Genomic DNA, 12,231 nt, shown 5'->3' with positions numbered 1-12,231 from the left:
CCTGATATGAAGTGCGTAGCAACTATCTGTCCTTGCTGACTGTGTCAATGTGTCTGCGTTATGAATGGAAAATAATTAGTGGTGGTTACAGGTAAAGCAGTAAGTGTTCACTCATAAATACACGAACTCTTCAAACTCTTTATTTTATTCCCGTCTATTAGGTTTTGGGCCAATTTCGACATTTCGTTCGTATTGAACCCCAGGAAAGCTGCCCATATTGTTTGTAAATAATAATAATAATATTAATAACCAGCCTCTCATATGTAGAATATGTTTTTATTCAAGGGCTTGAAGTTGGTCGGATTGGGAGAGCAGTCTGATGTTTCCATCAAGGAGGTCCCGGTGAGTTATGTTAAGACTCTGCAAATCATTGCTGAGATAAGGCAAACTCTTCACCCAAAGGTAAAACTATAGCCTTCATGTTAAGACCAGGCCATTTGATTCCAAGACATACTGTGGTAGTTCCTCTCATCTAAAGCAGAAACCAACTAATTAAGTGTGAAACTCTTTATTCTTTTTATGTTATTTGGATTTAAAAACCTATTATTTATTTTGTTGAATTCATTTAAATTATATATGTTTATATTTCCTCTTATTTATACCCATTGATATCCCCTACATATTAACCTAAAATAAGTCTAATTTAGATATAATTTGTCCCAAAATAAACTTAAACTGTGTTGACTGGTGGTTCCCTTAACTGTCAGCTGTTAGCCAAACAAGCTGTCCAATAAATCAATGCAAGTAAGCCACAGGCGGAGAGGTACTCAGTAGTGTGTTTACTGTTCTAGCTGTTAGCCAAACACACCATCCAACTGTTTTCCCCAACTGTGTCTCTGGGTGCAAAGCAGCGGCCGAGTCGTCGTCAACTCAACAGTGTGCAGGTCGGAGATGCCATCAGCAGCGTTATCATTATCATTAGGTTTTCATTTGTAAACAGTTGGTAAAAAATTCAGAGGTCATGACCTCAGTGTCCTGAATGTTGGCTACAGCTCTGGTGGAGATACTAACTGTTATAATGCATAATTACGCCCTAATTATGGAATGAGAAGGTGAATCTCAAATCACTCTCTGTGTTTGTGTGGCCAGTTTGCTGTACATCTAGGCATAGCCAGAGGTTCCTGTGTCGTCCTTTTGGAGCAAAAGGGGAAGAACAGTGGATACAGAGACAAAGATGTATGCGGCATGAGTCCTGAAAGTCCACTGCTGTGTGGAAGGAGGACCAGAGAAACTGGACTTGGTTGTTAACATGAGAGCTGTCGCCATAGAGTTCCAACAAGCGGGGACGGATGTCATTTATTCCAGAGATGCTGGCAGGTAGGCATCTGCTCCTGCACAGTGATGATACTCAACAATATGAGATAAAGCTGTCCGCCCTCCTCTCAGGTACCGGTGTGATTTTGCTTATTACTGCTCACTGTATCACGGTCAGAGGAGAGCAGCACTCATCCACGTGCCCTCATCTGGCAGCCTGACCTCAGCTGACAGATGACACCTCCGCTGCAGACCCTCATTCATACTGTGCTGTCTCAGCTGGAGGACCCTTTAGAAACAACATGAGAGGATGACAGCGGACTTCCTCAAGCCAGCGGTCAAAGCGAGGTAGATCTCTTAATGAAGACTTTTCCCACAACACAGACTTATCACTGATGAATGAAGTGGATTGGCAACCGTGGCCTCTGAGGGAATTCAATGGAACAAACAGTAAATGTTCTCATTCATTTATTTATTCAAAATTTCAGAAAAAAAGAAAATACAAGAAATTCTCAGGTACACATTTGGAGATGGCATGTCAAAAACACCCCATCTCAGTTATAGGTGTGAAAAAACTGTCTAGTGAAGCTTTTTGATTATTTCTTTCCCCAATCAGGTAATGAACACAGAGATTTTGTGAAAGTATTGTAATAAAATAATAGGAGTAAATCAAGGCCCCCTCAGTAGGTATAGGAATGCAAATCATAAAAACAGAGGCATGATAATGATAAACCTCAAACTTATTATTGCAGTTTGAATGCACTGATGCATCCTCCATAAACCTGAGGTTTGCATTCAGAAGAATAAAAATGATACAGATGACTAAGTTGAACGTTCTTTAAGTTAGTTACTGTGCGTTTCCACTTAAATATGGTAATGCAAAAAAAGCAACTAGTGTGAAGCTGTAAACCTAGACCTATCATCTTTTTCTAATCATGTTGTTTACTCTTAACCATGACTACCCGTAATCTACGCAACATCCCTGTCCTATACATGTCCACATGTTTATTTAAATGCTGTATTTATGACAGGTTTGTGATCTAATGGTAACCAGTAATTCCACAGTAATTCACCTCACAACAGGTCATAATGGTCGTAATGTCTACTCCCAGAACTGAAACTTTGTATTTTATCATTACATCCATCCAAATGGAAAAAAATAAATGCACAGATATGTAAAGTAACTACACAAGCCGTTTGCTTGTCAGTGGTGATTTCTGTACTAATGTGATATTCAGCAGCAATCAGGTTTAGGGTTTTGTTTTTCAACCACAATTTCACTCTTTGATCATCTTAAAATCATGCACAGATAAAATGCGTAAGAAGAACCTAAATTCAGGACCCAGATATCACATTATGCTTTCTATAATTCCATTTTTCTTTTATTGCTTCTGGGTATTAATTTATACAATAACTTTTCTAATTGCCCTATGCCTCCAGCCCAGAAGCCCTTGCACTAAGACAGCACTCTCCAAGTTGCCCCTGTAAGTAGAAGTAAAGTTTTTGAGATGTAAAAGCTTCTTTGCCACCTTCACACTTAACATTTTAGATGACAATATAAGATCCACTGAGGTGACTGTTTTAACCAGCAGCATTAGTGTAAGGAGCAGTAGAAATAGGCCAGAAAGGCATTGTAATGATCAAAAACCCAGACAATGGTAGAAATGTCTAGAGCTCTACTCCCATGGCAGTGAGCATAGAAAATAGACTTGGACAGGGGAAGTGATGGTGTGTACTTAAAAACAAGGCGTTTACAAGGTAACAAAAAGGGCGTAATGTAATCCAACATTGACCTACAAATGATTGAAATTGTCAATTTTCTTTGAAGATAGAAACATGTCGGTGGAGTTGCTGCTATCTCTACGCTCCTTGTTACATTCACAGCACTGATCCATATACATAACAGGATATCATTTTTGGGAGTGCGAATGACATCTGGATGTTTGAGTTGTGCTGTTGTTACCTTGCAGTCAATAATAAACAATTTTCCCTTTTTAAATATTCCCCAGGATAACCGTTCGGATTTCTATACAAATGCATTTTAGATGAGAAAATTAACGTTTCTGTTTTCTGAGGATTTAAGGTTGTGAAAATATGTTGGTAGTCAGTGGAGATGGGATATTTGATGTTGATGCTGTGTCCTGGTCTCTTAAACTGCACCTGCACTCAGAATTCTTACACTGCATCCAGTCAAATGAAAGTGTAGTTTGATATAATTATGTCATATACCTGACACCAATTTAAACTGATTCTGCAGAGAACTAAAGCGCACTGTACTGAAGTCCTCTCCTCTACATTATTAGAGATATAAACACACTTTTGTAAACCACTGGGCCTGAAATGGGTGGACTGAACTCCCAACACAGATATTCCATCTCCTGTCCAAGTTGGCTTTGTGAGGTTCATCTAGATCCCCGTGGGTTTTATCCAGATGAGGTTTCTATACAAACTGATGAAAGTGAGATGTACTTGTTTGACATACACGTTCATTTAAAAAGAGTGAGGTAGATATATACTTGAAGGAAAAAGAAAACCTTTTACGTCCCCCAGTCATGACACCAAAGAAAATACATACAAACAAATCCAACTTTATACTGAATCATGGGGCATTTTTACAGTGATTTAAACTGATATCACAAAATGAAAATATAAAATTAATAAATAACACTCCTACAGAGAAAAAAAAACTTCAAAGAGAGGGGAAAAAGAAAAGAAAAAAAATCACAAGGCAACATTTCCAAAAAGACTAGGAGAAGTCCTTCAAAACACTTTCACTATTCAGCCTCCATTAAAGAACCTTTTCCATTCATGACAGTGACATGTGTTCCCTTCCCTGGACTTTAACCCATCCTGTATTTGGTTTTCAGAAGCAGTGATCATGAAGACAAACAATACAATTGGTTTTCACTTTGATGAAGTAGCATTAGCAGAAGTGGCGTTATATTGCGCATGAGAGTGTTGATGTAATTAAAAAAAAAAAAGGGAGAAAGGAAATCTGATTTTGAGAGATGGTTGGCATAATTAAGGCAAATGAGACAACCCAATTAGCCTTATTGATTCAAAGGGCAGCAAGAAATGGATGGGTTAAAATACCAGATCTGGTGTAAATATCTCGTGCACCGACTTCAAAAGGAGGCACCGGGGGGAGAGACAGAGGACGCTACTGGACTCAACAAAACATGATGGTGGGGAGGAAAGGGGGAGGTACAACTGGAGACAAGTGGAGGACAATCATGAGAATGTGTGGAGAAAGCAAAGCCTTTACTTTGACCTGAGATTTAGTTGCACCTAGAGGGCAATGCTAGGCGCAGTGCTAGAAGGGTGCAGAAAGTACACACTCACACATCGAGCTAAGGTGTCCATTCCAAATAATAATAATATTATTAATAATAATAATAATAATAATAATATAGACATCCATGAAACAAATACAGGAGGAACTATTTCATAAAAATAAAAAGGCAATGAACAAAATAGTGTTCCAGAAAAACTTTTGGGGTAACAAAAAAAAAAAGCTTTTATATCTAAATGTATCTTATTTTTTGTTCTTTTTTGATTTTTTAAACAGTTTGAAGATATAAGAAATGGACTGTAGTGGAGACCATGAAATACCAAACCTGAAGGATTTCTTTATATATACATATATAGATATATATATCTATATACATATATAGAGATATATATATATACATCCAAAAGAGAAAAAAGAATAAAATAGCAGCTTTGTTCTGTACAGACATAGAGGCAAACATTTTGAACTGTAAAAAGGTTTAAAAAAGTGACAAAACCAATGATGTGTATAAAAATGATCCTGCAGTCTAAAATACAACCGTAAGACCTTTATATGTGTTTGAAACGTAGAGAAACTAATGACTATTCTAAAAGAGACCAGCTGAGATTTAAAAGTCGTCTCTAGGCTACTAAAATCTGATCCAACACCTTCTCATTGTCTGTCTCCGGTCTTCGACTCTGTTTGTCGTGGAGTATTTGGTGCCTTTAATTTGAACAGCAGTATCAGAGAAAACAATCACCTCCCACATGAAACACACAGTTCAAAAGATGTCAGATAAGGTTTGAATATATGTCCCTTAATTATGATGTTCTTTTTTCTTTTCTACTAAAACAAAGACAGACTGAGGCTGTGATTCAGAGTTGGCTGATTCAAGTCATGCGAGCAAATCCTTACACGCAAGAAGCTGGAGAACCAATGAAGTTTGTTTATAAAAATCACCGAACTAGTTGCAGATTATGTGTCAATTTAACCAAAATATAATGCCATTTCAAAGTTCTTTAATAAAATTCCTGTTGGGATTAAATAATAATTTTAAAATGAATTTTGACCAATATTGTGTCAATTGAATTGAAAAACGTGAATTTTAAATTTGATTAAATTTACATTTGAAATCCTAAATCAAACAGCCCTGCTTTTGTGTGTTGGCCTCTCTTTATGCAATTCCCTTAGAGGAGAGACATGATAAGAAAAAGTATCTCAAGGCTTTCTAGATTTATTCCACCCCCAATGCAGATGCTGCATATATTGAGAAAACCTCGACTGCGGGAGGGAATGCAGCCTCTAACACTGTATTCTGTCCTGTGATAACCCGACACGCACAGCTGGTCCAGGAGCAGCTCGTTCTCAAGATAAGCCTGAAGTCTGAAGCTATTGTTTACCAGACCGTCTCAACTCTGAATCACCGCCTGAAACAAGAAGGGAGACCTGTATGAAACTGAAGAAAAAGCTTGATTTGGCAATAGTTTGGCAGATACACAATAGGCCCTCCTTTTCCACTTTGACGAGATCATAGAAATATCAACAGGACAAAGAAACAATGATCTTAGTCCAAACTTTCTAATTGAGGCACCCTCACATGGCATGAGCCGGCCTGCTCGTGCAAACAAAGTCATTTTGATGGAGAGTCTTTTAGAAATGGAGCCATATTATAGAGAGAATCACGTGTTTTGTATAAATACACACTCAGATATCCACAACATCCTCTCTGAAATCATCAGGAAAAAAGTGCTCTTCTGTTGGATTTGCTGGCCGATATGCTAAAAAAGATTTTCATGAATTTGATGTCTAAATCTGTATGTCAGGATACATGCCTGCATTGTTCTCTTTCTCAAAGGACTTTTGAACAATGACTGAAACCCAGGCGGCACAGAAAGGAAATCCCCAGTGTCGAGTCCGAGCCACAAAACTCCTAAATGCTTTATCAGGTTTCTCTACTTTTTCTCAGTTTTTAGAGTTTATGTTTGACCTTAAAGGAGTGGAGAGACCATCTACTGGCACACAGTAGAAGAGAGTCAGTTCTTACCTCATCCATCCCTCCTTGGAGATGGAGGAGAGGTTTGTGTTACCCTGTGTAAGAGGAGGAGGCGGGGCTAGTCTAATATCAGCAGGCCGACGACTGGGGCAGTGGTAACGCCCGTTCGTTCTTTCTGCCCCCATTCATGTGTGCATAGGGCTGCAACTCGTCAAAGTTGGGCCGTAGTACCACCACAGGCCCGTTGGCCGAAACGTGTCCAGAGTGCTTGTCCAAGGCTTGGCCTGGAGACGCCAATGCTGAGGCCACTGGGCCCGGGGAGGAGGGAGACATGGGTCCCAATAATGGAGTGCTCGGGCCTTGCATGGGGGATAACTGCTGGGTAGCAGGGGGCGGCGTGCCTCCTGTGCACCCCGACGAAGGTGCGGCGGCGGCGGCGGCGGCGGAGGCAGCAGCAGCAGCAGCAGCAGCAGCAGCAGAAGCAGCAGCGGGCTGCCTGTTGGTTGCAGGGTCAAGTGGAATGTTCTCCATGTTTTCTACCTCCATGTCCAGCTCCTCGGTGTCCGGCGGCTTGTTCTCCTCGCTGTAGAAGAAGCTCATTTCCCTGAAGGGAGGATCCAGTTCATCTTTGATGCTGCTGATGATCTCCAGGAAGGACGGACGCATTTTGGGATTATACTGCCAGCACATCCTCATCAGCTCAAACCTACAAGTGATGCACAAAAGATGAAGAGGGTCGGTAATGTACAGTAGATTTTTGGTGATTTTTGTTATTAAAAGAAAAGGTTCCGTTTTTTTTAAAGATACAATACAATGCATATATTTTTGCATTATGAACTTCAGGAAATGTATTAATAAAAAGACATTTTGGAAGACACCAACTTAAATTAACTCACTTTGACTGCTGCGCCATTTTAGCCTCATATATGCTTTGTCTTCACAAAATGAGCACTGTGGATAATCTCAGAGTGTAATTGTGCTACCTCACAGACTACAGCAACTTTTCCAATGTACATATGCGCATGTGAGTGCTGTGTTAAGACAAACTTGGGAAAAACATGAACCTATACAACTTTAGAGTAGGAAGACTTCACATTTCTCACCAGCAGGTGGCAGGAGACACTGAAGTTAGAGCTCAGTTCACTATATTGAGCTTGAAAAACAAACTTTGTAGACAGTACAATATATCATACTGTAAACTAGCCGAATACACTGTACTGCTACTCACTGGATTACTACTACAGTAAATGTCTGATAGAACTAATGCTATGATGAAATGTTCTGTGCCTTTCAAAACAGACAAAATAATATTTAAAAAAAAAGTGTTAGATCCACATAAAATAATTGTGTTTCAAATTGTATATACTACTCCTATATAAGTGGCTGTGAATGTACCTATAGCCCGATTGAAACAGCTCATATATACTAAAAGGTCTTTATTTCTTGGACTTGCTGATCAATTTCCTACAGGTCTGTTGGTACTCTTAGTGAACATGCCAGTTCAAATTAGAAAAATGTGGATGACATTACAACACATACAGTAGGATCAGTAATGGCGCATTACTCAGCAGCACAGTAAATTATACGTAAGGTTACTGTGCCAGGCCAGCAGCCGAGCTTTGGGAATGTCAAAACAACATCATAAAAGAGAGAATTATTACAGTTTTGTGTGGTGCTACACCGCACACCACAACTTCAATTATACACAAACAAGCTAAGAATACTCTCCAAGGCCTGCTGACAAACACCTCAGTCATCTCTCCTGCTTTTGCCGTTCCTTCTCTCTGGTTTTCCTTCTCTTCCTGTAACCTCTTTGCAGTCTACAACAGTCTCTGCAGCCGGGTGCCAGTTCCCCTCCGCACAGAGGAATTATGGGAAGAACCTTTCCCGAGCACGCGCCTCGGCTCACACTCTGAAGCAGCAGGGGGTGCGACTCTGGCTTGTTTTTTTTAGCACTGCAGCAAGTGTCTTAAACCTGACGCTAAGTATCCAAACCCAGGCAGCAAAGACCTCCCATGAAAAGACGTGTAATGCTTGGAGCCGGGCCGGCACTCTTCCTCCACCATCTGTTGCTGCGCACGAGGCAAGTCGATGCAAATTTAGAAAACAAACGCTGCAGTAAATTTGGACTTCTTGTCAGTATCCTGCCAATCCTGGCACACACAGACGGATGCTATTGCCATGAAGATAAATGCACTCAGTGTATTTGACCAGTCAACAGTGACGTTAGCAACAAGATCACAGTGGTGCATGAGCTGTGTATATACTTGTTCTTCAGCTGGCATGAAATAACTAGTCAAGGTCAAACAACATCTATTTGTTTGTGTATTGTCAGCTGTTTTTTGTTTTTACATCACTTGTTTTCATGTTTATTCAATTCAATAAATTATATTTTAATAATCCAAATGTGTGTTACTGACTGCCTGTTCTGTGCTCTCTAATACTGTTTCTGTTTTTCTGTATTTGTTCCATTAATATTGAGATTAATTCTGTGTATGTATCGCCCTGTTAAAGTGTTTGCTGCACATACATATATATATATAGCTCAGCCATGTATGCGTCTGAACGTTTGTGTCACATATATAAATGGCTTTTTTAAAGGAAATAACTTGTAAAAAAATGTGCTTTCAAAATTTAATTTGGCAGCAGTCAGGCTTTTATAAAAAGAATGTGCAGCAGTCTAGACATAGAAGAAATTTCACCAGACTAAAAGAAATGGAACACTTGTAACACTCAAATAAAATCTGAAACAGACATACTTTCAGGCCAAGTGGAGTACAGAATGGTCTCCAAACATCTATGGTAAATGTTTAATAATCACTTGCAACAGAACTGCAAAACTTCAGAAATGCAACATCCCCATGTGGTGATACCTTGATGTATCAGGACTGAACAATACTACACATTCCACAACAAATCATGTTGTTTAATATCATCACAGACTCTGAATTTCATTTTGGCCCAACCCTGCGAGAGAGAAATACACTTTTGTCCAGAGGAAACTCTAGACAGAAAACTGGGAAATCCAATCAGTGACCCACAGCTACCTGACCATGGGAAAGACCGTACAAGGAGGCGACATTCAAGGCTCTCCAAATATGATTCAGCTCGTCTGTTATCCTGTCCGCTTTCTCCTCTTGTTTCTTTATATTCAGTCTTTGTATGGACTTCTGGCTTCACCACACTTCAGCAGTCTTCTGGAACTCTCCATTGAGTCACTACATTGAAGGTGACCAGCGGCAAAAGGCCTGAAACCCCTGTGTGTTGCTCACAGAACAGGAGGCTAACTCCACCACCACCTTTGTAACACAATCCACACACTCCTGCAATCAGGACAAAACAGTCAGGCTGCCATAGAAACGAGAGGTTTGTGTCTGCACAACATTCGGCCCTCTTTTTTTCTACTCGCACTCTCTTTCTAAGGTGAGGTCAGCCATGGAGAGTGGGAGGGGAGAAAGCTGAATGCCTTCTTATTGAGGTCAGAGTGGGAGAGGGGAGAAATGCATATATGCAGCGCTGCCTGCTGACAACCAGGCTGTGCTGTGATTTCTCTTCTCTTACAGCCAAGATGATTCATTAATGAATTATTTCTCTGTCCCTCCCACTCCCTTTGCTGACAGACAGACATCATCTCCCTGCTCATGCCACCCACGAGTCGCGGCGTCCCTTCTATGGGCCGAGGCTGACGGGTGAGGAGGCTTCTTACTGCCAGCTGACCAACGGGACCATGTTGTCAACAGACCACATTTAACCTGTGACGTTAATGTCAGGCCTCATCTTGGCTCTACCTAAGCATACACACCACATGATATCTTACACACTTCAAACCACAACTTAAAATAGACGCTGTACAAAATACTAATGGGACAGAAGGCCGTGCGAGGTCCTTCAAGGGTGTTGAAACATAAACCTCCCACAGTTATTGATCACAAATACAAGGAGACTTACAGCATGTCTGGGCAGTTGTCCGGTTTGTCCAAGAGTCCTCCCTCCATGACGAAGCGCAGCACTTGTTCATTGGACATGCCCTGGTAAGGCTGTTCTGCTAAGGTGGCGATTTCCCACAGCACGACACCAAATGACCTGCGATAAGAATTGAAACAAAAAATGTATAATGTTTATTAACATGTATGCCTCTTATCTGATGCTAATTAAGAGTGGCTTACATTGAATGGTGCAACATCAGACCACGTTAAAGGCTTCTGAAGTTAAGACCACTAAGCACAGAGTTGTTTTTATTTGTATTACTTGTAAATAATTCTTCCATTTAAAAAAAAAGGGACCAAACTAGTGTTTTTCCCTTTTCTAGAATATGTCTGTAACAATGCATTTATTGCACAGAAATAAGTCTTTTTGACAGGTATGTGGATCAATAACTCTTCCCTGTAAAGACACAGATCATGCACACTGTACTCACTTTATCAAAGAATGTTTTGGCAAATGGTCTGAGAACCAAAACATAATCAATTAAGTAAATACAAGTAGTCGACTGTGTGCAGAATACTGTGATTTCTTCACTTTCACTTTTAATACAGAACATGTACAGTTACCTTCCATTAGTGCAAACCATCTTTCAAAGCATGCTTTTCAACTGGATTTTCCCCACATTTCAGGAAGCCAATGGATTATTTTTTTCCACAAAGAAAGCTTTGGTAATCTATTTCACTGAATACAGTCTGTTTTTATTGATTTCATTTATATGTTATTGGTTGAAGCAATTTTAAGTGATGACAAAATTTGTAGTGTGGGATTTTCAGTTCATTAACTAACAAAAAGAAAATTAAACACTGGTATGAACCTTTAAGGTTGCCCTAGTCAATATTTTCATACTCACACTGGGTCAAATATGAGTGTGTATTGTGAGAGGCAACACTTCTAGCCAAGAACCCACAGAGAATCATTCGATTGCCGTTCCCCACAGTTATTAATTTTCTGAAGTGATAATATGTCAGTGTTGTGTTTACAGTTTGCTCCCCCGCCCAAAGTAGCCCTAAACAAATATTAATTCAGATTCAAGATACTTCTGATAAATAGTATCATTAACTTGTATTACATTTATTATGAAAAATGATGTGTTATGCTCAGCATTTTGTGGATTTCTGCCCCTAAGTGGCCAAGAAAAATGACAAATGCTGCTTTAACTACTGCAACTTTAAATCCCTACATTATCTGGAGTATAAGTAACCTGTTGACTAAAATATAATGGTCAGAGCAAGAGTAAGCTGGCAACATTTACTGAGCAGAGGATGTTAGAGAACGATATGAGAGAAGATGCACACAGCAGACACCTTTCCTTATGTTATCTACATCATGTTAAACCCAAAACCTGGCAGCCCTTAAGTCTTGAGGGTAATGCAAGCTGTGTATCAACGTACCAGTCAGTGAATCAAAAGGATGTCATTACCTCAGTTTAACCTCAAGCTACCTTGCAATTATATTACAATGAAACTATTCATGAAAAAACTCCTTAACTTGACTAACAAAAAACAATATATGTTTTCCACTCCTGCTAGTCATAATTTCACAACTGGCATGATTTCAGTTTACGTTCAACAGTCTTTTATTACAACACTGCATATAAGTGGCTGAAACAGTCTTGTGCTGACAGACAAAGCCACATTTTCTTCTCGAATCAACAAAATAAAAGTCACCTTCTCGTGGATTCCTAAGGAGCCCATAATGGGTTGGTCTTATGCTAAACTTCATCTGCACA

General features: G+C 39.7%; 1 protein-coding gene across 1 annotated transcript in view; it reads right to left on the bottom strand.

Annotated features, from left to right (window-relative positions):
• Positions 1–6,647: 6,647 nt before the first annotated feature.
• The window catches only part of igf1ra (insulin-like growth factor 1a receptor), a gene marked incomplete at both ends in the record, with an annotated part of 68,118 nt that continues 62,534 nt past the window's right edge, over positions 6,648–12,231 (bottom strand). Inside the window, 2 exons of the mRNA XM_079224294.1 lie at positions 6,648–7,224; positions 10,467–10,601. Coding sequence (XP_079080420.1) covers positions 6,648–7,224; positions 10,467–10,601 — 712 coding nt within the window. The remainder of the gene's footprint in view (positions 7,225–10,466; positions 10,602–12,231) is intronic.

This window comes from Taurulus bubalis, assembly GCF_910589615.1.
Source record: "Taurulus bubalis genome assembly, chromosome: 9".
In the NCBI taxonomy this organism is placed as follows: Eukaryota; Metazoa; Chordata; class Actinopteri; order Perciformes; family Cottidae; genus Taurulus; species Taurulus bubalis.
The sequence above is the reverse complement of the archived record's forward strand: the minus strand, read 5'-3'. Positions and strand labels throughout refer to the sequence as shown.